The sequence below is a fragment of the Cydia pomonella genome, chromosome 1 (assembly GCF_033807575.1).
Source record: "Cydia pomonella isolate Wapato2018A chromosome 1, ilCydPomo1, whole genome shotgun sequence".
NCBI lineage: Eukaryota > Metazoa > Arthropoda > Insecta > Lepidoptera > Tortricidae > Cydia > Cydia pomonella.
The window spans coordinates 20,400,452-20,426,963 of NC_084703.1; the positions used below are offsets into that span (position 1 = coordinate 20,400,452).

General features: G+C 37.9%; 1 protein-coding gene across 5 annotated transcripts in view; it reads right to left on the reverse strand.

Annotated features, from left to right (window-relative positions):
* The window catches only part of LOC133526768 (kalirin), a 228,163-nt gene that overhangs the window by 83,810 nt on the left and 117,841 nt on the right, over positions 1 to 26,512 (reverse strand). For all 5 annotated transcript variants that reach the window (XR_009800775.1, XM_061863506.1, XM_061863515.1 and 2 more), the window contains exon 28: positions 12,583 to 12,844. Coding sequence is in view for 4 of the 5 variants with exons in the window: in XM_061863506.1 (XP_061719490.1) it covers positions 12,583 to 12,844 (262 nt within the window). In the remaining variant the exon portion in view is untranslated. The remainder of the gene's footprint in view (positions 1 to 12,582; positions 12,845 to 26,512) is intronic.

Below are 26,512 nucleotides of genomic sequence, written 5' to 3' on the forward strand. Positions count from 1 at the left end.
TGGGTCATTTAAGAGAAAAGTTGGAGTATTTTGATATTTTACCGACATCTGTATAATTCACAAATCAAAAATATGTTTTTTTTTGTTCCACAGTCATGAGATGTGTCCCGTTTAGTTTAAAAACATCAAACTTAAGCAGCTCTATGGCTCTTGTTTATGGTAAAATGTTGCGAATGTTTAAAAACTGATGATAAATACTTATTTTACTGGATTTGTCTACACCATCTCATTACTGGTGCCTGATCTATTATAGTATAGTAGTGATTTCTAGTTGATAAGCTAAGTAGGTATTTGCTCGTAAGTGTTATTTTATGTATATAGATAAATTAACCGCTTTGATAGAATCCTAGAATCTTGTGTGCTGCAACTGTTATTGCTTAAAAATGGAGACCTAGGTTCTCCAAAACATATCGCGCGAGTGACTAAAAATACGTAATTTAGCCGGATAATAATGCATTGATAGACTTAGCCAAGAGGCATAAGAGCCTTGCACCATAATGACAGTCTTCCTGGCGTTTACACTCATTGAGAACAGGCGACAGGCGCGACCAAATCGCGTCACCAAATCCTAAAGTTCGTTTTCAGAGTTTACAACTAGTGTTCATGTTCAGAAGTTCCCTGGCAATTAAGTCTTGACGCTTGTTCTTTGACTTGAGAAGACAGTTTGTACAGTTTTCCATCCTTTGTAGTATGCAGGTGTACTCCAACGTCGCACTCCTCAAAAGCAGTCAGAAGCAGAGCCGAGAAGAAGATATTAAAGAGGGTAGGTGTTAGCACACAGCCTTGTCTAACTCCACGGTTTACGCAAAAAAGGCGCCGATTTTTCACCATCAAATATAACTTAGGAATTCATGCCATCATGAAAGGACCTGATGAGTGGCAAAAGTTTAGTTCATCTTCCCTACTCACGGTATCAAATGCCTTATTGAGATGGATAAACGCCATACAGCGGTACACGATGTTCACGAGATTTTTCTTGTAGTCGCTGAAGAGTAAATATCATATCATTGGTCGAACGGCCAGCTCTGAATCCACACTGCGACTCGGGGTAGAACTGAGAGACTATAGTGTTGTCTTCGTAAAACAACTTTTGCAAATGCCTTTCCTGGAATGCTTAGCAAGGATATGTCCCTGTAGTTATTACGGTCTCCTCTATCTCCTTTGCCTTTATATAGGTTAATGACATCGGCGTCTCTTATATCTTAGGTAATAGTCCCGTCATCCCGATAGCGCAGGAAGAGAGTATACAGGGGAGAATAAACGCAACCAATTTTCGCTAGTTCAGCGGGTAAGTGATCAAGACCTGCACTTTTACCCAATTTCAGACTCTGGAAAGCTTCGAAGAATTCTTCGCTTGTGGCGGTCGTCAGGATGTCACCGCGGATCGAATCTATAATATTACGTCTTTGCAAAAATATTACAAAATTTGCGAACTACACATTCTTGGATTAAGTTCGTGTTTTAGAAATAGAACGTGTCTATTGAACTAACATTAAAAGATATTTTACTCAAACTTGCGATGAAATGTTGGCATGAATTACTTCAAATTAGGTCCGGAAATACTACGAATCCGCCGCGATGAGTGAAGATGATATGTAAAGGAATTTCATACAGCCTTATACACCTAGGCCTGTAAAGCAATCTCCTTTTGTTTTTAAACGTCAAATTGTGATACAACGTCTTGGCATTCAACCATCAAATAGTAGTAGATTCGTAATCTGTTTTTAGCTGTATAAACCTATAAATAAAACAAATCAACAATTTTTTTAATTTTTTTATTGCAAGTTGGAGAAAAGTACTAAACAAATCTCGGCGAGAATCTCGGGGTTGCCGGCCGCGTATGTTATATTTACTTGGCCTGCAACCCTTCGTTTCCCGGCCTCTATAGTAAGGGACTATTTCAAGCATGTAGCCCACGATGGTAAACAGTAAATGAACAGCGGTAGAGCGTGGAAAAAATTGGGCAATATCAGTCCCAATTGTTTAATTAGATACAGTTGTTTATTGTTGTTTAGCAATTGACGAACGGTCTGGCCTAGTGCGTAGGTACCCTGTCTGTGAAGCCGATGGTCCGGGGTTCGAATCCCGGTAAGGGCATTTATTTATGTGATGAACACAGATATTTGTTCCTGAGTCATGGTTGTTTTTTATGTATATAAGTATTTGTATATTTCATATATCGTTGTATGAGTACCCACAACACAAGCCTTCTAGAGCTTACCGTGGGACTAAGTCAATATCTATTTATTATTTATTTATTTATACTATTATATGATAATATTCATTAAATTTGGGTGGTTTCTGTACAGGATATTGTGTTTTATGAGTGTTGTGTGTGTGTGTGTGTTTTTTTTTTTTTAAGTTTAGAAATCTAATTCAATGCGAAATAGTTTGAGATTATGATGATCTAATACATATATAATTAAAACTCATGCTTTGAAAGTATTATAATTTAGAAAACTAGGTGTACAACAAATGACTGACTTATTTTCAGTTTTACTTCTTTTTTAAATAATCAACATACTGCGGATTCATTTACACATTTCATTATACTCACCGGGGGTTCCATTTCCAGTGGAGTGGGACAAATATTTTGACATCTTGTAATAAGCACTTCGAAGGGACATGGTCTTTATGCTATTGCCATTACTAGAAGAGAGAGTAGAGGAATCACCACCATCAGTGTTACTGCCATGACCGGCATCCGAACATGTGGCCATATTTTTTTAAATCACAAAATAGTCCTAATTAATTGATAATTATTAACGTTACTTTACATTAACTTTTCTAAATGTTTTTAAAAATAGTATCATTAACGTCCAAACCGTAATCACATGAAACAGCGAGCGTGCAAACCGATTGCAGGCGTCCGCACCGGAAGTTAGGTCGCAATGAACGCATCCGCGAGGTCTCAGCAGCTTCCGGGCGGTCCGAGAGGCGTGCCTGTGTTGCAGACTGTTGCACGGGGGACTGCGTGCAGCGTGCGGCGTCAGGCCGAGAGGCGAGCAACGCGAGAGCGGGAGCGGGAGCGAGCCGCGGGCGGGCGCGCGCGTCTCGACCGCCCGCCCGACTAAACCGCACGCGGCGCGCGTGAGGCCCGGTCACACCAATAGCACGCCCATTATCGTCATAATAGAGGCCTAGCGCGTAACGCGCACCTCACTACTAAGGCTACATGCACATTCACAGATCTACAAATGCTCCACGGCTACGTAACATTCGCTTGATGTTATTTATGTTTATGACTCTTGTTATTAAAAATAATCTATTATAAAAAGGAATGTAAGTTCAGTGTAGGTTTCTATAGCCATTAAAATGTATCATATCTAACCCATATATTCCATAATATTTTTCATTCGCATATGTTCTGTAACATAAGCTTTTTCCAATCTGCGGCCGCCATTTTTTGTATCTTTACAGGAACCAAGCCCAGTTTAAGTATAACAATAATCTACAGGTTCTGATAAATCAATCGGTAAATAATCATTTACAAGTTTACACCCATTTAATAGTTCAGACAAGTCAAGGGAATACAGACATATCACATAGATACAGATACGCGTCAAAACGGGCTGCCGGGTCTAAAATATGAGTTATAGTAGTAACTACGACTGCATTAAGATGAACTAATCTTTATAACTGTTTATAATGGGAACGGAGCGGGACACGTAATTCACAAGACGCCGTCCTAGCCACGTCGCGTCGCGACATACGTAGGTAATGCATAACCTGACGTCTACTACGTCTCCACTTTGACATGCCGTAAGAAGCTCACGAATGTACACTCAACCACAACATTGAAAGGCCACTTTGTGAATGAATTCATTCATAATGTGTCCAGTTTTGCAGCTGGTTGTACGTACGTGCGGGAACTGCATTCTGGAAGCGCGCTCAATGAGTTAACATACCATCCCTCACGTCACGAGGCCTATGTTTTATTAATGAGCTGTGTTACAGATTAATGCCAAAAATAATATTGAGTACATATTTCAACCATTTTAAAACTGAACATGCTTTAGTCAATTTTGTTTCGATATTAGATACCAAACACAACCTCTACTCCTTTTAAAGATTGCAAATTTATACGAGATACAAGATATATATACCCAATACCAAATTACATAAATTGTCTGAAATTTGTTAACCGTACATACCCCAATCAATAGGGTTTTTTTTATAAACGTAATAATTTGTAAGTATTGATATGTCTGTACAGAGTGATGCGGGACAAAACTTGATTACTCGGCTATTTGTCCGCCTCGTTTTCTAATTGTTATCATGGGGGAATGTGGCTAGACATCGACAAAAGTTTCCTCAGATGATTCCGCAGACCAAAAGCAATCCATGTCAGATGACAATTACTGTTCCGCATCACCCTCATCGTCACGATCGACATTGGCTTAGTCACTAACATGTGATAAGCATTTTATGAGATGTCTCCTATTTAGTCTCCCCTTTTATTTTTCACTATACATATACGATCTAGGTGTATTACTTTTTGATACAATCTGCCCTCTCGTTCTGTAATTTCTTTCTAGTATAATAACATTTATTCAAAGTTGGTAACACCTTACACCGCTGATCACAGTACCGCTTGCTTTTTTGTTGATTGCTAACAATCACGCCGTATTGATCGGCCAGTACAACAGTATTAAATTAAATCAATTTTTTATTTTTAGTTAAGAAAGAAAGGAGGTTTTTTTTCGATATAGGTAAAAGTCACTTTCCCACTACATGGATTAGTCAAAAGGATCGCGGTCAATTATATTGGCGCTTCCATGTTAGTTTATATACGGTCAGCAGAAAAGCCGCTAAGCGGGCAAGGCAAAGAGTAAAGTAAAAAGCAATTTAAGGAAACTAATTTCTGAGCGCTATTTCTAATTGATTCGTATCTCTATTGGAGTTAGATTCGTATCTATCTAACTATGTGTATGTGCGTGCACATCTACATATGCATCCGTATTTGTATGTACTTTCGTCCAACATAATATTAGGTCTACTTGGGCGGTTTATTTTAAAGATACATAACTGGAACTTGTTAAAGATACATAATTTGAATACCTCTTACTTCGACTGTGACAACGGGCCACCATTTGCGAACAAAACAGCTCCGCGGCACAATATTTACGCGCCGCCCACTGCGGCACAATATGAGTGGGGTCATTTTGCAGAGCTAGTTCGTCATGTATATTTATTACCAATTGCTGAACGGAACTTTGTCCACAAAGATGAACACAGGTAAAAAGAAGAACAATTCCAAAGAGAATCAGAAGCTGGAAGCACTTATAACACCTAGTCTATTACTTGTGTATAGAAAATTGAAAGCAATAAACATACTCGTATACTTGTTTTACAATAAAGTATATTTTTATTTGGATTTAATTCTTTTAAAACCCTTTCTACATTATATTAGGTCTACTTAGGCGGCTTACAAGTCAATATTTTGTTTGATACGAGGGGCAAAGTGTTAGAATAGAAAAAAGCTGAACTAATTAGGCCGTCACTCTTTATTTTAATGCGTGCTTTAACTCGTTCTGATCACGCGTACTTAGGCGTGCGAGTTTTCAATAGGATAAGATTACACTTTACACTGAAGCTCACACAGCTTCTTCCAATGCCTTTATTGTATGGTGATTTCAGGTCCTCAGAGGTTTGGTATGAAATTCATGAGGTGTTCCATCGGGATTAAGTTTTTTTTACACATAAATACCTATTTATTTTAACTTAGTCATGTGAATACTGAGGGATGTCAGAAACAGCTGATGTACAAGTTTTTGTCAGTGTTTCTTATTAACTGCAGAACAGCGATGTAAACTTGTAACGTCGCTCTTGGATAACATTCTTCTCCAAGATGATCCATTAACAAACTACAAAAGCGATTAAAGGGTCTAGCAGGCGAAGCGAACAAGACGTGCCCCCAACGTCGGATTTTGTCGATATTTCTGGTAGTGTACTGTTAGGTCCTAAGGACCCTCCATGCTTAACATCAGACCTCGATTGTCTTTTGTTTGCGAGTTATTCAGGATAACGTAAAATAATTAGGGTATCATTGAAAGTGTCATATTTTATAAACGATTCAAGTTACGTGAACCAAACAAAATTATATTTGATAACAATAAAAAAAAACTACAAAATGCATATTTTTTACCAGCATCCTGTCCTTAAACTTCATTGCAAAAAATAAAAATATTTTTTTCCTTCCAATTTTTTTTTACTTTTCGCGGAGGTACACCTCCAAAAAAAATATGCATGAGTAGCCACTAATTCCCACTACATACAGATATAAAAATATTTGCACAAATGTTCGTGCTTCATGTCAAAAAAAAAACGATTCTCCAATAAGTAGTCACTGGCATTATATGTACAGATAGAAGTACCAGTGCAGTTTGAAGATTAGTGTGTAGGTATACAAACTCTTCTAATAAACCTATTTGGAGTGCATCAACGATGACGTGTCAGCTTTGATAACATCTGACACATAATATTATCTGCATTTGTTTTTTGCATTTTGTAGTGGAAAATGGAAAACATTAAATGCAAGTCTTGTAAAAAAACATTAAAAAATATCCGTGGGAAACAAAAATGCATAGAAACAGAGCAAGAGGCTGATTTATATAGCAAATGCAGTAATATGTTAATTTGCATAAATGATTTATTGTGTGGTAAGTGTCGGCTTTTAGTGTATAAACATAATGTAGTAGTCACAAAATGAATAAGAGGTCCTCAATAAATCTTTCTTCTGAAGATACCTCCAAAGAGCAATAAAGTTAGCTTCATTTAATGTAACAATACCGTTATTTAACGTTTCTCGAGTATACCGTATCATGGGATTCGGCGTGCGTACACAAAGATGGGATGAACGAATAAATTTGAAAACTTAAAAGAAGAGCATTCCGTTATAAATTTTGCTAAACGTGCATGAAAAAGAAACTCATTGTTCAGGCACGGTCACACAGCGATAAAAATAAAAGAAGTAGTCACTCGGTACTTGGTCTAAAAGTAAAACTTTATTATTTATATAAAGAAAAGATTCTAAGAATCGAATTTCGCACAAGTCATCTTGGATATGGTTATGTATGTATATAGGTACCTCCGACTTTATGTCGTCACAGTTACGACCTTACCATTATCACGCTTGACATTTCATATGTGTATTCAGGGCATCATAATTAATGCATTGATACCGAATATACCCATATCCGCGATGACTTGAACGGAAAGTAATCTAAAACGTGATTTAACAACCTGCTATAGGTACGATACGCGCGGCAAGGGGATTGATGCTGTTCGTGAACACGGTGTTGACTTCGCCGTTCGCAACGATTTGCTTAAAGCAATCGAAAAGCCCCATGGGGTCTCGGAGCGTATTATTGTGTTGCGAGTTAACACAACCAGCGGCTTCGTTACAGTCATCTCCGCGTATGCACCAACACTAACATCAGCGGACGAGGTCAAGGATCGATTTTACGATCAGCTCCATGAAACAGTGCGCGATGTAAAATCTGCCGATCGCCTGTATATTCTAGGTGATTTTAACGCAAGAGTCGGTCAAGACCGTGATGCGTGGCTGAACTGTATCGGTAAACATAGTATTGGAAAACAAAATGAAAATGGTCAGCGTCTGCTAGAGTTTTGTTCTAGAAACCTACTGTGCGTCACCAATCATATTTTAAGGGCAAAGTATCTCGCAGTTTCATGGAAACACTCTTGCTCGGGTCATTGGCATCAGCTGGATATGATCCTCTCCAGAAAGAAATACCTCCGCGAGACACTCCACACCAGAACCTTTCACAGTGCAGAATGTGACACCGATCACTCCTTGGTGGTAGCGCGCGTTGCCTTCACTCAGAAGAAAATCCATTCGTCCAGACCTCCTGGTAAGAAGAAAGACAATGTTCTGAATACCAGGAATGACCAAATGGTCAGTGAATTTGGGGAGTTGGTAGAGCGCGCGCAGTCAACATGGAGTGAGAATGCACAAGTAGACGACATGTGGAGGAGCGTCAGAACGCTATTGACGGATACAGCTTGCTGTTTACGGTTACCAGGAAACTAAGACCCAGGATTGGTTCGCTGAAAACGCAGAGCATTTAAAACCTCTGTTTGACTCCAAGCGTGAAGCTGCACTGAAGCCTACTCTGGAAACACGAAAAGACCTTAAAAACCCCACGTCAACTCTTCAGCGATATGAACGACACTTTGCTAATGTGTTGTGGACGAATGTGTGCACAAATATTCAAAAGAGCGTTGACGCCGGTAACTTCAGTGGTGTTTACTCGGGTATCATGCAGGTCCTGTGCCTAAAAAACCAGCCTCTCTTAAAGAACTGGATGGTACTATCATAACCGATAGCTGACATCAACTCTGACGATGGGTGGAACATTACACCGAACTGTATTCTAACCCAATTGCTATAGGCTTTAGTACACACGCCAATACTAGCAACTTGGATCGAACTAGATGTGCCCCCTTCTATAGAGGAATTTCATAAGGCTGTGAAACAATTGAAACACAGAAAGAGTCCAGGCAGTGGTGGTACGCGGTGATTGCAACAATTACCGGGGCATTTCTCCCCTTAGTATCGTGGGCAAATTGTTCGGGCGGGTAGTACTTTCGAGGCTACAGCAACTTGCCAATCGCGTATATCCCGAAAGTCAATGTGGGTTCCGTGCCCAGCGTTCCACAACAGATATTATATTTACACTTCGGCAGATTCAAGAAAAGTGTAGAGAGCAGAGAACTCCTCTTGTTGTTGCGTTCGTTGACTTGAATAAGGCCTTCGAAACAGTCAGCAGGGAGGGGCTTTATTCCGTACTGGAACACATTGGATGCCCACCAAAACTATTGAGTCTTGTGAAGTCGTTTCACGAGGGTATGCAAGGTGCAGTGGTGTTCGACGGTACCGTGTCTGACCCCTTCTTTATGCGATGAGGTGTTCGGCAAGGCTGCGTATTGGCACCTACCATGTTTGGTATATTCTTCTCGTTACTGCTAAAAACTGCTTTCGGTGGCGACCAACAGGGTACCCATCTTCATACGAGGGCTGACGGAAAACTTAACAATGTATCGCTACTCACGTCTAAGCAAAAACGAGACGATTTATTCATTGACAATTTGCTGTTTGCCGACGACGCAGCCTTCATCGCTACACCGCAGCTTGAGCTTTTTTTTATAAGGTTTACCGACAACTATTTACACTAGCACAGAAAGAAAATAATACATACAAGCACTTTTAGTGATATTCTAAGTGCAACAATCACTTAAAGGTAGACACAGCATGCATTTCATAGAAAGAAAAAACAAAAAAGACCCGACAAATAAAACTTAACAATTATAATCCAATGTTTTTTACTACACATGTTTCAATATACTACTTGTGGATAGATAATTATGTACTAGTTTTTTGAATTTGCTTAGCTAATCAGTGTATATCCGTATGATCGCTGCATGCATTTAGAATCTTACATAACCGCGGTATGGGTGAGTTGCTGCCAAGAACAGTTCGTCTAAGAGGGGGACAGAGAGGAGTAATGGGTTTTCGGGGAGATCGAGATGGAGCACGGAAAGACAGAAGCTCTAATATTTGTGGACAACCTATTTTGAACCTCATCAGTTTGTACAAGAAAATGGAATCTGCAATCCTACTACGCTAGGCTATGCAACATGGAGCATTTTGTACCATAAAACAAAAAGCATGTTATTCTATTTTGTTTTAATAGTAACTGAAATTTATACAATTAAATTTTCAACGGTCAACCCGTAAAAAGTTTTGAAATGCAGCCCCGATGACAGATGTTCCGCATTTCAACAAAAGGACCTCCAAAAACCACAACCCTAAATATTGCAAAACCGAAAAACATTCCATCAAAATCACAAATACACACCAAATCTCAAGTTCATTGTAATACTAGTTATTCTTCGTTAGGAGTAAGTCAGGTAAGTATAGTAGTAGTGTTGAGATCGCAAGGTAGGTATCTGCCTTTTTTTTTCTAGAGGGGAAAATGCATTCCACTACTTATTAAAAAGTTAGAAAATAAAGGAATACGTGGTTTACCGTTGCAACTTTTCCAGGACTACTTGACCGACCGGACTCAGGCAGTAAGAGTGGGAGACCGATATAGTACAGAAGAACCTATTAATTATGGTGTGCCTCAGGGCAGTGTCCTTGGGCCAACCCTTTTTCTCGTGTATATAGACGATCTCTGTAGACTTAAACTCACCAACGCACAAATAATAACCTTTGCTGATGATACTGTGATAGTATTTTACGGAGAATCTTGGTCAGAAGTTAATAATATTGCTCAAAAGGGTTTCGATTTAGTCACACAATGGTTAACTCAAAATTTACTTACGCTTAACTTAACTAAAACTAAGCTCATCAATTTTAGTATAAGAGATAAATATCGACCTGCAGAGGATACGATATCCATCAAGGCTCATGTAGACTGTGATAGGAATAGAATCTGTGACTGCCATGTGATTACTGAGACTACATCAATAAGATATCTAGGCTTACAAGTAGATAAAAACCTTCGCTGGCAAGAACATATTAACAGTCTTACCAACAGAGTTCGGAAAATGATCTACGTTTTCAAATCGTTAAGACATGTGTGTGACCAGAGACTCTTAATCTCAATTTATTATGCACTGTGCCAGTCCGTCATATGTTATTGCATCAATATTTGGGGAGGTGCAGCTAAAACGACCATGCTTAAGCTAGAGAGATCACAAAGGGCGGTATTAAAAGTCATGTTATTTAAAAACTTTCTTTACCCAACCACATCTATTTACAATGACTCCTGTGTTCTAACAGTAAGGCAATTGTTTATTAAACATCTCCTTTTGACGCAACACAAAAATCAACCAGCTTTTTCAGCATCACGAAGAAGACATGACATTGTATACGTGGTTCCTAAATGCAAAACTAAGTTCGCTAAGAGATTCATAACTGTTCTAGGTCCAACTATTTACAACAAAGTAAACAAAAAGATAAATTTACGACAACTTACAAGATATCCCTGTAAATTGATGTTGGAAAAATACATGAAATCACTGAACTATGAAAACACGGAACAACTAATTACTAAGTAAATGGCCAGGCACACATACACACACAAAACACTCACTCAAACACATACACACACACATACACACACATACAACCACATGAATACATAAAACAAACTGATACACTACCAACCCTACACATACTCACCTAGTTAAATAATCGGAAGAGTCAATAGCAAATAATTATTGGTTAATAGTATAATTTATCCTTAATAAGTTGATCGGCTTGCTTTGCATATACTACTTGTTTACTAGTTATACGCACTGCCGTGCCGCGTTGCAGCGGAGGGTCGTATGTTAGCGCTAGTCCTTAGTGACATGCGTCCTTTTGCGTTGGTGCGACTGTCGCGTACTAATTAGTTGTCTGCTACTTCCAACAGTTTTATTTCTTTTGTGTTTAACTTTAACTTACGCTCATATCTAACGATAAGAAAAGTCATGTTATATTAATATTAAATAGTTATAATAATTACACATTAATGTAAACAACGACAAGGGGAATCCTGATCCACCGTGATACAGTTTTTACTAGTACGGGGATCAGATGACGCTTACTCAATGTTTCATTGCATTTACCTTAAAACTTGTTTATAAATTATTTACAATGGTAAGTTCACCTTGTATCATTTATTACTTGTAAGCAGTTGTGAGCTATCATGTAGCTAAATAAAGTTATTTTATTTATTTATTTATTTTTTATTCCGCATACCACCCGGGTGCGGGGGGTGACCCGAGTGGTTATGTGGGACTCCCGTCTAGGCGAATGAGGCCCACGGTATACCCACTAAAAAAACCCCCCATATGCCACCTCACCGCCCTAATGGTGGGGTTACGAGAACGCTTGCGTACTCATCCGCGACCTCACCGGCGGCAGCCGCCCTCGAGCGGCTTCTACGCGAATGCCCGAAGGCCCTTCACGCTAGGCGCGCCAAATGGTTTGACGCACCTTCCTCCTCGGCTTCCGTTGTGCACTGTAGCGGACCCCCCCGAGCCCGCCACAAGGAAGCCACGGGCGCCAGAAAATTCTCCGGCGCCCGGTGACAGATCAGCTCTATGGTTCTGCCGCAAACCACAACTCGGCTGCAGAGGACAGGGAGAACGGCACATCGTAACACCGACACTCCTCTTCCTCTGCAGCCCCACCAACGCCGCTACTGCGGAACGGCCCCGCCAAGTTCGCAGGGGATAGGGAGAGTGGCGCATCGTGATACCATCACGCCTCTTCCCCTGCGATCCCACCTCGGCCGCCGAAGATAGGGAGAACGGCTCACCGCAATACCGACACACCTCTTCCTCGACGGTCCACCTCCAACGCGTCACAAACGGGCTTAACAAGCCCACTTGGAGCGTTATAAATACTATAATTTGTTATAATACTTGATGTTATAAAAACTATGCGTAGTCTACTTTATATGTCACATACATAAGTTTAATTACATCCGTAGGTCTATTATGGAGTTACTTTTATCTGTCTAGGTGAGCAATGATAGAACACACGGTTTAAAAATAACTTACCTAATACTTCTTCACACGGCTGGCTAAGAGGGCGCCTAGATGGCGAGGTTTTCTGCTGCGGATGGTGTTGGGGCTGCGGCTTGAGCACGTGTGCGGGCACCGCGCCTTCCTGTGGTGGCTCGCCCGGCACGCGCACCACCCACCACTCGGCGCGAGCTGGCCAGCCTTCCACCACTTCTACTTGCTGGCCTTTCGTCACGGATATCTCGCCAGCGCCGCCTGCCACATGCTCCGCGACGACCCATGTCATCTCTGGTCCAGCCTACAGACAATTACAATCATGTTACATATTGTATATAATTATGTCCAATTTTACTAAAGTTAACCTACTTTAGACAAAATCAACTGGAAGGAATAATGAATTAACTGAAATTACGCATACAGAAAAAAAATGGCGCTATTGGCGCTAAATGTTCGACATCATCATTCGCTTGCTCTTATCCCATTCACTTGGGATCGGCGCAGCATGAACAAGCTTTTATATAACTTGCCCTGTAATGTTATTATGTCTGTTATTTAGTTAGTGTAAAATCTTGGAAGCTAAATTTGACCCACTTCCCGATTTTCGATTAAGCTGAAAATTTGCATTCAAGTGACAATGCAATATCACCATCGAGCTGATCTGAGGTGGCCATATGAACTTTGTGATGAAACAACGCTATCTAATTGTGTTTGGGGGTTTTAGAAATGTCTAAATGAGTGTTAGTTGCCCGTGATATGAAAAGTACAGTCAGCAACAAAAGCTTGTACCAAAAATGAATTTTAATCAAAAACTTATTCTTCCATACCTCTCTCTCACGCAGTCAATCCGCCTTTTACTTTTTCGGTTTTCTTTTCATTTAACTTCCATCCACATTCATTCGCAACACCTTTCACGTCGCACGACTCTTTAATCCATTCGCATCTCATGAGCATGACCGTACCACGCTATGCGCTTCGGCCTTACTTTTTCTACTATGTGTGAAACTTTCAGGTTTCCTCTTATATGTATACTCATTCTTGTCATATGTGTACATACATTATTAATATTGTTATATTATAACTACTATTAAAAACAATCAAGTGCGAGTCTGACCCTCGATTTTCGCAAAAACTTTGAGGCGATTTCCTTTTTTCATTTGATATGGCTAGGGAACAAATCAAACATTTTCTATCAAAATATTTTGATTTGTTTTTTAAGTCATACTACTACTGTAGAATAGTAGTGTGACAAATTTTTTCGCGTCAGTAAGATTTATCTTCTACTTTTTCCTAATCAGAACATGATACCGAAAATGCCCTTAATCGGATCCACACTATCCCCATATATTTGTTACATCCTGTATAAATTATAAACTAAAAGAAAAAGTGAGCAAGCCCTTCAGGTGAGAGTCAGAATGGCGGGTGTACCTAAATAAAATTAAATGAAAACCATACCATATTTTTGTACCTAATTTGTACTATTTAGTACCTCCTTTAAAAAAAATTGTACCTCACGGTACTTAAAGTTATCACCAATAACCGGCCAAGAGCATCTCGGGCCACGCTCAGTGTAGGGTTCCGTAGTTACTCTTCCGTCACAATAAGCTAAACTGGAGCTTAAAGTATAGTAAATTGTTAACCAAGGGATGAAACGGTACCTTTCACCTGAGTTAAACAAATAGGCAAATTTGCATAATCAGTACCTAATTAAAATAAGTCTTTTTACTATGAAGGGAAAACTTTTTGCGATAACTCAAAAACAGCTAAACTGATCATGTCCGCTATAGCTTTCATTTAACCTATGGTTCAAAAGTTAGAGGGGGGGGGGGACATATTTTTTTTTTCTTTCGGAGCGATTATCTCCGAATATATTCACTTTATCAAAAAAATTTTTTTGAAAACCCCTATTAGTTTTGAAAGACCTTTCCAACGATACCCCACACTCTAGGGTTGAAGCGAAAAAAAAATTTCACCCCCACTTTACGTGTAGGGGAGGTAGCCTAAAAAAAAACAGAAACAGACAGACAGACAGACGGACGGACATGGCGAAACTATAAGGGTTCCGTTTTATGCCATTTGGCTACGGAACCCTAAAAAACAGGTCACCCGCCATCCTGACAGTCAGAATGGCGGGTGTACTTTATTACGCTATGTTCCCGTGGTTATTGATAAATTCTATAAAAGCCAAATTTTTGTACCTTTTTTGTACCTTCATATTCAATTATAATACGATTTTATTTTTGGTTTCCAAGTTTTACTCATTTTATATTTTGCTTGCTATTACCATTTTGCAGGCGTTATAATTTTTCAAATTATCGATTTCAATTTTAAGAAAAAACGCTAAGGTACAATTATGTTTATTACGCCAGGATTTAGTACCTTTAATGTTTAATCTGTTAAGTTCAAATAACTCAGTAAATCATGTCTTAAAAAAGGCTAGGCGCCAATTCAAAGAAATCTTCCTAAGAAAAATCATTTTTAAGACATGATTTTCTGAGCTATTAGAACTTAACAGATTAAACATTAAAGGTACTAAATCCTGGCGTAATAAAAATAATTGTACCTTAGTGTTAAAAAAGGCTAGGCGCTAATTCAAAGAAATCTTCCTAAGAAAAATCATTTTTAAGACACGATTTTCCGAGTTATTTTAACTTAACAGATTAAACATTAAAGGTACTAAATTCTGGCGTAATAAAAATAATTGTACCTTAGCGTTTTTTCTTAAAAATTAAATCGATAACTTGAAAAATTATAACGCCTGCACAATTGTAATAGCAAGCAAAATATAAAATGAGTAAAACTTGGAAAACACAAATAAAATGGCTCATATTATAATTGAATATGAAGGTACAAAAGGTACAAAAATTTGGCTTTTATAGAATTTATCAATAACCACGGGAACATAGCGTAATAAAGTACACCCGCCATTCTGACTGTCAGGATGGCGGGTGACCTGTTTTTTGATGATAACTTTACGTACCGTGAGGTACAAATTTTTTTAAACGAGGTACTAAATAGTACAAATTAGGTACAAAAATATGGTATGCTTTTCATTTAGTTTTATTTAGGTACACCCGCCATTCTCTCACGCCCTTCAGTGGCCGAGGCAGGAATCGAACCGGCGCGGCGTTTTCAGTCTACGCGGCTAACGCTCTGAGCTTTAGGTCCCCCAGTTACGGCGGTACTCGTCCCAAATTCTTTCTCGTCTTTTAACCAACTTTTCATTGTTCATTTATTATTATTTATTTATGTTTGAATCTTGCATAAACGCATAAGTATTTTTCTCCAATATGCTTGGAAATGTTCACCTTATTGTAGCAAAAATAGTATGGGAAGTTCATTATATGTCAAACTCAAATAAAAAAAAATCCAACCATTACTGTCGTGTTTTAGCGGACGGGTAGTTATTACTGTACTGTTTTTTACTTTTTAGATTTAGATTTCTTTATTTCACGATTAAAATTACACTATAAATTTACTACATACATTCATATGTTTATCTTCTCATCATGATCGTCAAACATTACATTATAAATTAAAAATAATAAAATTAAAATGGATCGTCTGGTGCAAAGAAAAATATTTCAAACAATTGAATATAAACCTACTTAATATTAATTTGGAATTGTCGTGAAAATGTCAAATAAAGTTAAAAACACGTGTCCACTTAGAAAAACGCAATCAACCAATAATTATAGCCGCTTCGCGTCGTCCGACAAAATCGAAACTCAACCACGAATTGCTCTTTCCCGGCCTCTGCAATAATGTACTATTATCTTTATTTTGATACATATTTCATGTTAATTGGACTGACATCATTGCTACTGTACATGGGTTACCAAATCTACTTATTGTATGACAGTCAAATAAAAATATGTTACCGAAAGGTACCCTTAGTTTGAAGGGTGTTAATTATCTTAAGAAAAGATTTGTCAGAGAACTAACTGCTGGTACAGACTTGTGGGACAAATAAAGAAGTTTCATACAAATTAACAGTTGTAAATATTTTATTAAAGTCATACTGATATTTACTCTCTTTTGTAAAGGGCATTTTTTCACAATCCTGCCACGTATTGGCGTCTAACGACAATCCTAAAGTAAATAAATTGTTAATAAAATCGCGACCAAAATTTAAAACAAATTATATTACGTTTTATAAATACAAAACAAGCTTTCAAATCATGGCTATATTTGATTATTAAAAGCTTTGTGTTAGATTTTTTTTTTTTTTAAATATTATAGGACATTATTACACAAATTGACTAAGTCCCACAGTAAGCTCAATAAGGCTTGTGTTGAGGATACTTAAACAACGATATATATATTATATAAATATTTATAAATACTTAAATACATAGAAAACGCCCATGACTCAGGAACAAATATCCATGCTCATCACACAAATACATGCCCTTACCAGGATTCGAACCCGGGACCATCAGCTTCGTAGGCAGAGTCACTACCCACTAGGCCAAACCGGTCGTCATCAAATTCGTCATAGATTATATCAGTCAAAACGTTTGTGACAGAACTTATGATCTATAGCGGGGGGTAAGTGAAATTTTGGATACGAGGGCGAGGGTGGTAATTTAAGACCCGAGTTTGTAATATTCTTACCCCCGGAGTTGTGTTACATTTTTACACACAATGTTTTTCATCATACTTGCGAAGAAAAAAACTAAATTTTAAGCGAAATATCAAACATTCGTCCGCCATTTTGTAATTTTTTGACAGGTTAGGCATCGAAGGCACCAGAAGGCAGACCTATGGAAAGTAGAGGCAAGGAACAAAATCTCCATATACTGAAAAGTGTCCGACAAAAAACCATGAATAGGTGGCGCTACAATACCTACAATACTTGAGAAAAAAATCTAATCATAGACTGCGCACTTTACTTCGTAATCGGTCAATAACGCCTAGGTTTTTAAATACTATAGCGCTACTCTGGAGAGATTTGGAACTATTATTTATAGCTAACAGCTACAATTCTGCCTAAGGAGTTTCTGTTCCTTGCCTCTACCTTCCATACACAGACCTATTCGGCATTTAAACAATCAATCAATTCAATCAACAATCAATACACAATCAATTTTAAACATACACAAAAATATTAAATTATAAACGTCAGAATTTTAAAAGTATAACTCATTTATAGTAATTGGTTCGAATGAATAAGTGACATAATAAAAAAGCCTCAGGTGTCCGGACGTCTTTGCAATAACCTAGTCTCATTGTCCACCCAAACTTCAATCCATAGACCGTTTTACTGTTCACTTTTTCTACAATAGTCCCAATGTATGCTGCGACCGGTTCATGGGTAAATATTGTTGCGCCTGTGAACGGGTTCCAGCAGGCGTTCTACATGACATTAAATCTCTCCAAGGGGCCTCTACGTGTTGGATCTATATCCCCACGCAAGCCTATCAAAAGACCGGAATTTATAGGCCCGTGAAATCCAAGGAGATGACATTAAATATTATTATTACATTTTAGTTATTAGCGTATGAAAACTGCCCTGCCACCCTACTGCTATTTATAATTTCAGAACGTAAAATTGGACTTGACTGACCTGTTGACCTGACCATAGCCACAAAAGTAGATAAAAGCACAAATAAAATGTATTTTTAGCTCTTACCCCTGTCATAAAAAATTACTTGTTTAAATTTCAACTTTAATAGCTGTCAATAGAGTTGAATATGATAACTCATATATATTATATATTGCTTCGTATGCGACAAGAAAAGGTTTAATAATCCTAAAATTAGATGGCGATATTATACAGTGTGTATATCCAATACGGGCAATAAATCAAACCAGACGTAGAAATTACTTACGTATAAATTAATTAATATTTTTTGAGTTACACTTTATTATGACCTCGCCTGTGTTCCATCTCGCGCACTGCCGGTCCCAAGCCCATGTAAAGTAGGAGGTTACTTCGTGGGGCCAAAACCCCTACAATGTAAAAACCTAAACGTTCCGAAGGCCAATACAGAGGAATCTGGATTGCTATATAACTAAAGACCTCAACAAAGACTTAAGGAAAAACGATTTAGCCTACGAATTGGTACATGGAATGTGGAAACCATGTTACGAGCTGGAAAGGTGGACGAAGTTGGTCGTGAAGTCGAGAAATACAAACTCAACCTAATCTCTCAAAGAGATTTAGGTGGCAAGGAACTGTTTCTATATATAAGGCTAAGTACATACTGCATTACAGCTGTGCTGACAACCAGAGACTCCGCGGTGCTGGTTTCATCATCAGCAAGAAACTCCGAAGTTGTGTACTAGGCTTCGAACCAGCTAGTGACAGACTATGCAAATTACGAATAAAAGGAAAGCTCTACAATGCAACACTTGTTTGTGCATATTCCCCTATAGGGGACGCAACAAACGATGTCAAAGAAAAGTTTTACGAGGAGCTTCCGAAGCTATGCTGCAAAGTGCCCTTAGTGTGCTGCGTGACTTCAATGAAAACGGAGAATTATTATGCAAATTTGCAATAGCAAACAATATTTTCGTATTTAATACAAAATTCCCCCACAAACAGATCCACAAAGGTACGTGGAAAGTTCCAGGTAGGGCTCAGCACAACCAAATAGATCGCGTTATTCAGCAAGCGTACACTGTCTAACGTTCAAGATGTGAGAGTATACAGAGGTGCTAACTGCGATTCTGATCACTTCTTAATTGTTCCTTCTTTAAAGGACAATTCAGAACGCTAAACAAAAGCATATAAAGTGGGACACGAACAAACTTAAAGACACCTATACTGAAATGATCTATAAACGAGAAGTGACAAGACAGCTCTGCATATATGTCCCATCCAACAATATTGACAAAGAGTGGTAGAGTATAAAAACATCAGTGACAAGAACGGCTAAGAGCACTATCGGACAAGCAAAACGTTCAAAAACATGGAATAGTTTAATAAAGCATGCTCGTGATGCCCTCAATAAAAATTATGAAATGCGGGTTAGATATCTCCAAAACGCCGGCTTAGAAAACATAGAACTTTATAAGACCAAGACGAACAAATGCCGAAAAATGGCGAGACGCCAAAATAGTAATATGGAAAGGGAGAGGTTTAGGAGAATGGAGAATAAATGAATTCGCAAACAGTCACGAAAAAGGTGCCCCTTTACTTTGACGTTGAACTACTCATTTCGTCTGCTGGAAAAGTGATGGCGTCTGTGTTTTGGGACGCAAATATTAAATACTTTTAATTGAGTACCTTTCTAAGGGGAAAACTATAGCTGGAGCATACAGTGCATCACTTTTGGATCAGTTACAGGCGGCAATAGCTGCAAAACGTCCAGGTTTCGCAAAAAATAAAGTGGTATTTTACCATGACAATGCTCTGGTGCATTCAAGTCGTGTCGCTGCACAAAAATTGTCGGAGTTACGATTTGAACTTCTCCCACGCCCTCTCTCACCTCTTCCCGAAACTAAAAACATTTCTCTCAGAGCGAAATACGGGGAAAAAATGCGTATTTCGAGGCCCTTGAAGGCATAGAGAAGTTGCAGATTCGTTGGGACAAGTGCGTAGAGTCTCGTGGGGATTTCGTAAAGAAATAAAATAAATACTTTTGCAATATTATTATTTTTTTATATCAAACCAAGTTACTTCTCAAACAACCCTCGTAGCTACAGAATTTCCAACGAAAAGTTGTTGTGCAAACATCGAAAAAAATTGTCGCCAAAAGATTATTAGGGTTATTTGAAGCAATTTTTTCACATAAATAAATTAGAACAACTTTACTTAATATCTGTTTACTTGACAATGTACAAAGTAGCTCAATAGTAGTAGATGCATGGGGGCAATACATTTATAGATAAACAGATATGTCAATATTAAAGATAAGATTTGCAGGCAATAGATAGTCGTAGATAATGGATACTCGTATAGGAGTGTACATAAAGTTTCCATAATATTAGGCTGGAGGATAACTGCGCATTTAACAATAATTTTACTTCTGACTTTACTGAGTTAAGTCACTGATCGCTGAGTTAAGCCGCGGACGGACATGGTAAAACTATAAGGGTTCTTAGTTGACCACGGAACCCTAAACCGGACGGGATATAAAACTAGTGGCTCGTTGATTTTTAGTGTTGCAGAACTTGTAGGCCCGGCAAACCCCCGTGGCTTTGCCATTTAGAAACAAAATCCAATAATTGAATGGACAAAAATATGTGATGTGTAATATCGGGTATTCTAGAAAGTATAAGCACGTATACTAAATAGTAGTGCTCCCATGTCTTTACTAATAATGATGAGAAAAAAGTTTGAATGTGGGTTTCCTGTTTCCATGGTTACCAACAAATACGGTAAATTATTTAAAATGCATTTCTGTAAAATACACAAAATGCGAGGCATTTCTTCCAAAAAGCGTAAAACAATCGTCATCAATCGTGCACAAATGGTGTCCAATCCCTAACATAACGTTAAAAGAGTTGGCGAATACGGTGGGAGTCAGCATCGGAGCCGTACGTATAGCAATACGAAAGTACGGCAAAGAATACTCCTTTTGCGATGCATCGAGAAGCGGCCGAAAACCGGGTCACGCAGACGTTCTCAAGCGTTCAGTAGAAAGCCCCGTCTATCTGTTGGGGGTGTGGCCAAAAAACTACGAACATCGGCAAGCAATGTACATAGAGCCAAAGCAAGGATTAGTCTTTAAACATATTAAACAAAAAAAAAAAAACAACAGAAAAAACAAAACTAAGTGACAAGCAAGCCGCAAGTTTTTAGGAAAACTGGAGTTTAAGCAGATATAACAAAACACGTGTACATAATTTTTTCCTGTTCTCAAACATATACTCAAACAAGCCATTAACTTGCAAGTTGCTTGAGCATCACTTTCTATAGGAGTTAGAAGATTTAGTAACTTTTTAGTACTTTGGAGGACAATTTCTCCCAATAGGTTGAGTTTGGGCAGCTAAAAAAAATACGTGTCCGTTATTTTAGACTACTCTATAACATATATAAATATAAATCAAATCGGAACCGGACAGTTGGGTACCTTTCCTTGTGAGCCATTTGTCACTACGCAAATGATGAAGTCCGATACGAACATACACAAACTGGTTGAAAGCCTCCAAAGTAGTCTGAAACAAGTCTATGCTGAAGCTTACGAGGGGTGGCTGAAAAGTAATCTACATTACTATGAAAGAAAAGACGTAGATGGGTATTTTATTTTTCTATATAATCTCCTTCAACTGAAATGCATTTATTACATTTGTCAAATAGCGACAGAGCGCTGGTGGCCTAGCGGTAAGAGCGTGCGACTTGCTATCCGGAGGTCGCGGGTTCAAAGTTCAAACCCCGGCTCGTACCAATGAGTTTTTCCGAACTTATGTACGAAATATCATTTGTTATTTACCAGTCGCTTTGCGGTGAAGGAAAACATCGTGAGGAAACCGGACTAATCCCAACAAGGCTTAGTTTACCCTCTGGGTTAGAAGGTCAGATGGCAGTCGCTTTCGTAAAAACTAGTGCCTACGCCAAATCTTGGGATTAGTTGTCAAGCGGACCCCAGGCTCCTATGAGACGTGGCAAAATGCCGCGACAACGCGAGGAAGAAGAAGGTCAAATAGCGACATTAAACCTTTTAAAAGAAAAATCTGTTTGCCGTCAAAACATTCGTTCACCGCGGCTATCATCTCGTTATCAATAGAAAATTTTCACCCCCTGAGATCTTTCTTTAAAAGTCTGAACAGGCAATAGTCACAGGGGGCTAAGTCTGAGCTCTAAGGGGGGTGGTCGATGGCATCGAAGCCATCTCTGGCCATGGCTACCTGTGTAGTGCGAGACGTATGCACAGGTGCGTTACGTGTAAAATCTGAACTCTAGCTAGCAGAGGAGTTTGCCCCTCCTTTTTTCTTTTATGGCGTCAGCTGGCAAAGTAAATTTGCGTGATAATCAACATTCATTGTCGTTTTCTTAGGTAAATAACCTATTAGTAAAATCCCTTCAGCATCCCAAAAAATTGTCGCCATAAGTTTGCTAGCCAATGGACGAACCGTAAACTTCCGAAGAGGCTTTTCGTCTTTGAATTTCCATTGTAGTGATTCCTGTTTACTTTCTGGGTACCGCGACTTCTTCCTCGCGTTGTCCCGGAATTTTTGCCACGGTTCATGGAAGCCTGGGGTCCGCTTGACAACTAATCCCAAGATTTGGCGTAAGCACTAGTTTTACGAAAGTGACTGACATCTGACCTTCCAACCCAGAGGGTAAACTAGGCCTTGTAGGGATTACTCCGGTTTCCTCACGATATTTTCCTTCACCGATGTTTACCAAGTTATTACCAATGGTAACTACTGAGATTTTATTAATAAAATAAAAATCCATTGCGGGGTGTTTTACGGGTTAGGGGAGAAGTGACATAAAAAAGCTAGAGGCACTTGCATTTTGTCGGAAATTACTAAGCGAATCGATCGCGGTTTTTATTTTAATTTTAAATGAGTTTATATAATACTATGTGAAAAAACATAAAACAATTTCAAACATTGTAGCCGATGAATACGATTTGCCAATATTTTATATGTATTATTTTCTTATAATCATAAGATAGAATTAGTAAGGCTGGTTTTGTACGTGTGCTTAGCTGCTTAGTGCACTACGAACTTAACACGGAATGCGTAAATAGACTTTTCACGCCACCGTTCTGAAATGTGGCAATAGATGGTCTAAACCCAAGCTGGAAAGTAGGCAATAGCTGTAGCACCTGAACCACCTCTACTACAATGTTTCATTGTTATCATCGTCTGTCATTGGTGATGATAAAAGGTCTTTTTGTGGCGCAACTTTTTCCTTCAACAATAAAATTAGGTCAATTATAGGGCCAATTATTTGTATAAAAAAAGAAACAAAACCATGCAGTTCACGCTTAAGGCGTTTTTACTTTTGTAGCTGTTTGTGTTTTTTTTTAGCAAAAACGCCGTTTAGTTTAGAGTCGGTTTAAAACAAACAACAGAAAAACGACTCTTAAAAGTATTAAAAAAAGTAAAAAAGGCGGGATCGGAAAACACTTACTGAACTGGATAGTGTAAATTGTGTTTGACTAAAAAATACAAGAAACATGTATCTACGCTATAAAAATGAGTTCTTCCAGTGAAGAAAATATAAATGTTCCTGGCAAAAGCACATCGTTTCCTTTCAAAAATTGTCCTCACGACAATATAAATAATAATTACTATTAAAGTACTTTTTTATAGTTATGCAAATGTTTTCTTATTTCCTCACAGTAGTCGTGCAAACTGTGTACGTGAAGTCTATGTACTCGTAATACCTGAGCCGGAAATGCTAAAGATGGACTTGTATTATTTGAGGGCCTCCACTAACGTGTCGGCCCTCAAACTCACCCGTCCATCTTTGAGCGGTTTTCCGGCCTCTCCTACTATATACTAACTTGGCAGCGGTTCCAGAATAGATCAAACAACACAAGGGTGAACTTTCATGACAGCAATAAAGCAATATTTTAATAAAAAGTGATCGATCGTTACAGGCGCGCCTTCCATTTGCATTTGCGTATCAGATAATAGGTATCGTATATGTACCTACAAACACACATACAGCGTTAAGCCAAGGTTATTCTGATCAACTTTAAATTATGACATGGTTTTTTGCTATTTTCATACCGAAAAACATATTCAATACAATATACCGGTGGACCGCAGGTCACGCTCAGTGTAGTAAGGTTCTGTAGTTCCCGTCCGTTAGAATATACCGACCGACTTAAAAGGGGTTTTAATCCATAGATACTATGGATATAATTATTAATTACTCATATACGTTTGTGGAATATTTTTAAACATGTCTAAGTACAGCACAAACATAGACCAAGCGTAGATGGGTGTTTTCAGAAAATATCCATTTACGCAAGTAGAATAGTGTACCCAATTAGCGTGAGTAGTTAAGAAAAGTTTCAGCTGTCAGTTTTGTGACGACAATTAAGCATGAAATCTTTATGGGAATAACGAGGCAAAAGCATGTATTATATTTCAGTACCAAAAGATTAAACGGAACCCTATTACTAAGACTGCGCTGTCCGTCCGTCTGTCACCAGGCTGTATCTCATGATCCGTGATAGTTTCCAGAAATGATTATTTCTGTTGCTGCTATAACAACAAATACTAAAAAACAGAATCAAATAAATATCCTTTACAACAAACGTGATTTTTTTGCTCATTTTTATAGATAATCGTACGGAAGCCTTCGTGTGCGAGTCCGAGTCGCACATAGCCGGTTTCTTTACATTTTTTTATGAAATGTAATGCTTATTTATCGTCACAAAACTGACAGTGATTAACTTTTCTTAACAACTCACGCTAATTGACTACACTATTTTCTGAAAACTCCCAGATACATAGAAAGTACCAAGTTCTGAATATTGAATTTGAGATGGAAATTTTACATAAACAGTGTTTAGTATATTAAATGCTTATTGATATTTACTTTGTACAAAGTTTTCTATTTGGCCAAACGGATAAACAATAATGACTTACCTAACTTTTTTGCGTTATGGAGATTCCAGATGTTCCAGATATTTACGAGCTAACATCTTTATTATTCAGAACTGCATTAACATCTCTTACGATATGCCATTGACTATTTTAATCCACTTAGAACACACATCCATTGTTTATTTAGAAAATGTTCGCCAAACAAATAAAATAAAAGAAGGCATAAACAACTTTTTCACCACACCAACTGGTAAGGGCCCTCTTGATTGTTCAAAAACGAATGAGAAAGTTGTATTTTATCCACATGTGGGGCAAAGTAATCAGATGCAAATTTTGAGTTGTTTCCTTATGTTAGCTAGTAGAATTGACTTTTAAATGATGATTTTGAATAATATTTTTTTTATTACGTTCATTTGGATTTGATTTCATTTGATTTTTTTGGTATTTCATAGTTAGTAGTTTCCTTGTGTTGGTGTGGTGAAAAATTTTGTGTTTCACTCGGAGGCAAAGTTTGTTTAACCCTCGTACATTGAAACCAATATTAAACCAACTAACAATATTAGCACGCGCGGTTAAACAACAACTTTTCCCCCTTATAAAACAAATAACTATTACCCCTTTATTCATAAAACTTTACAAGGCTCAATTACTTATAAGCAAACCTGTGATGACTCGGGGCACATTCTAGGGATTTGATATAGATAAAAAAGATATCGATGTATAATAATACATGTGCTCATTGAAAATTCTCGAAATGGTTTTGTTAAAGAGCTCCTTTCAGGCATATTTTACAAAATAAATAAGGTTTGTCTCGAAATGGGTACATACACCATTTCGAGACAAACCTTATTTATTTTGGAATTTTATGACTTAAGGTAAATTTCACTTTATGTGTACTTTTGGCAATGAATGATTGATGGAGTAATGTTTAATAAATAATAAATAACGATATAAAATGATTAGAATAAAACCTTAAGCGCCAATGTGGAAATACTGACCTGGTTTAAAAATCAATAAATTGTTCCAAAAAACACCTTTTTAGAATTTAAAAATCAGTATACAAAGCTATTTTGTATAAATATATTTATTTGGTAGAACATTTACATGTTGACAGTAACATCGATATATTTAAATGTCGATAAAATATTTTGCTACGTCACCTTAGTATAAGTGCCCCGAGTTATCCCAGGTTTGCTTATTGGGACCGTGCATGGTGGGGGTAAGTAAAGTGATCCCAGCGCATAAGGTGGTAAAAATTAGAACTAACTGCGGATAGCGTCTTTAACATTTCGCACAAGTTATATGGCTCCAAATGAAAGTTTAATTTACGATTACTCCTGAAATATTCATTTAAATTGTATGGTGTAAGAGACCATTGTAATCTTTATGAAATGCTTAATATAATTAACGTATTTAAATTGATAATTATTAATACTGTATCCTTGTAAATAGCTTTGCAAATGCCACATATTATATGATCTTTTTCCAGAAGTTAAGAATGGGT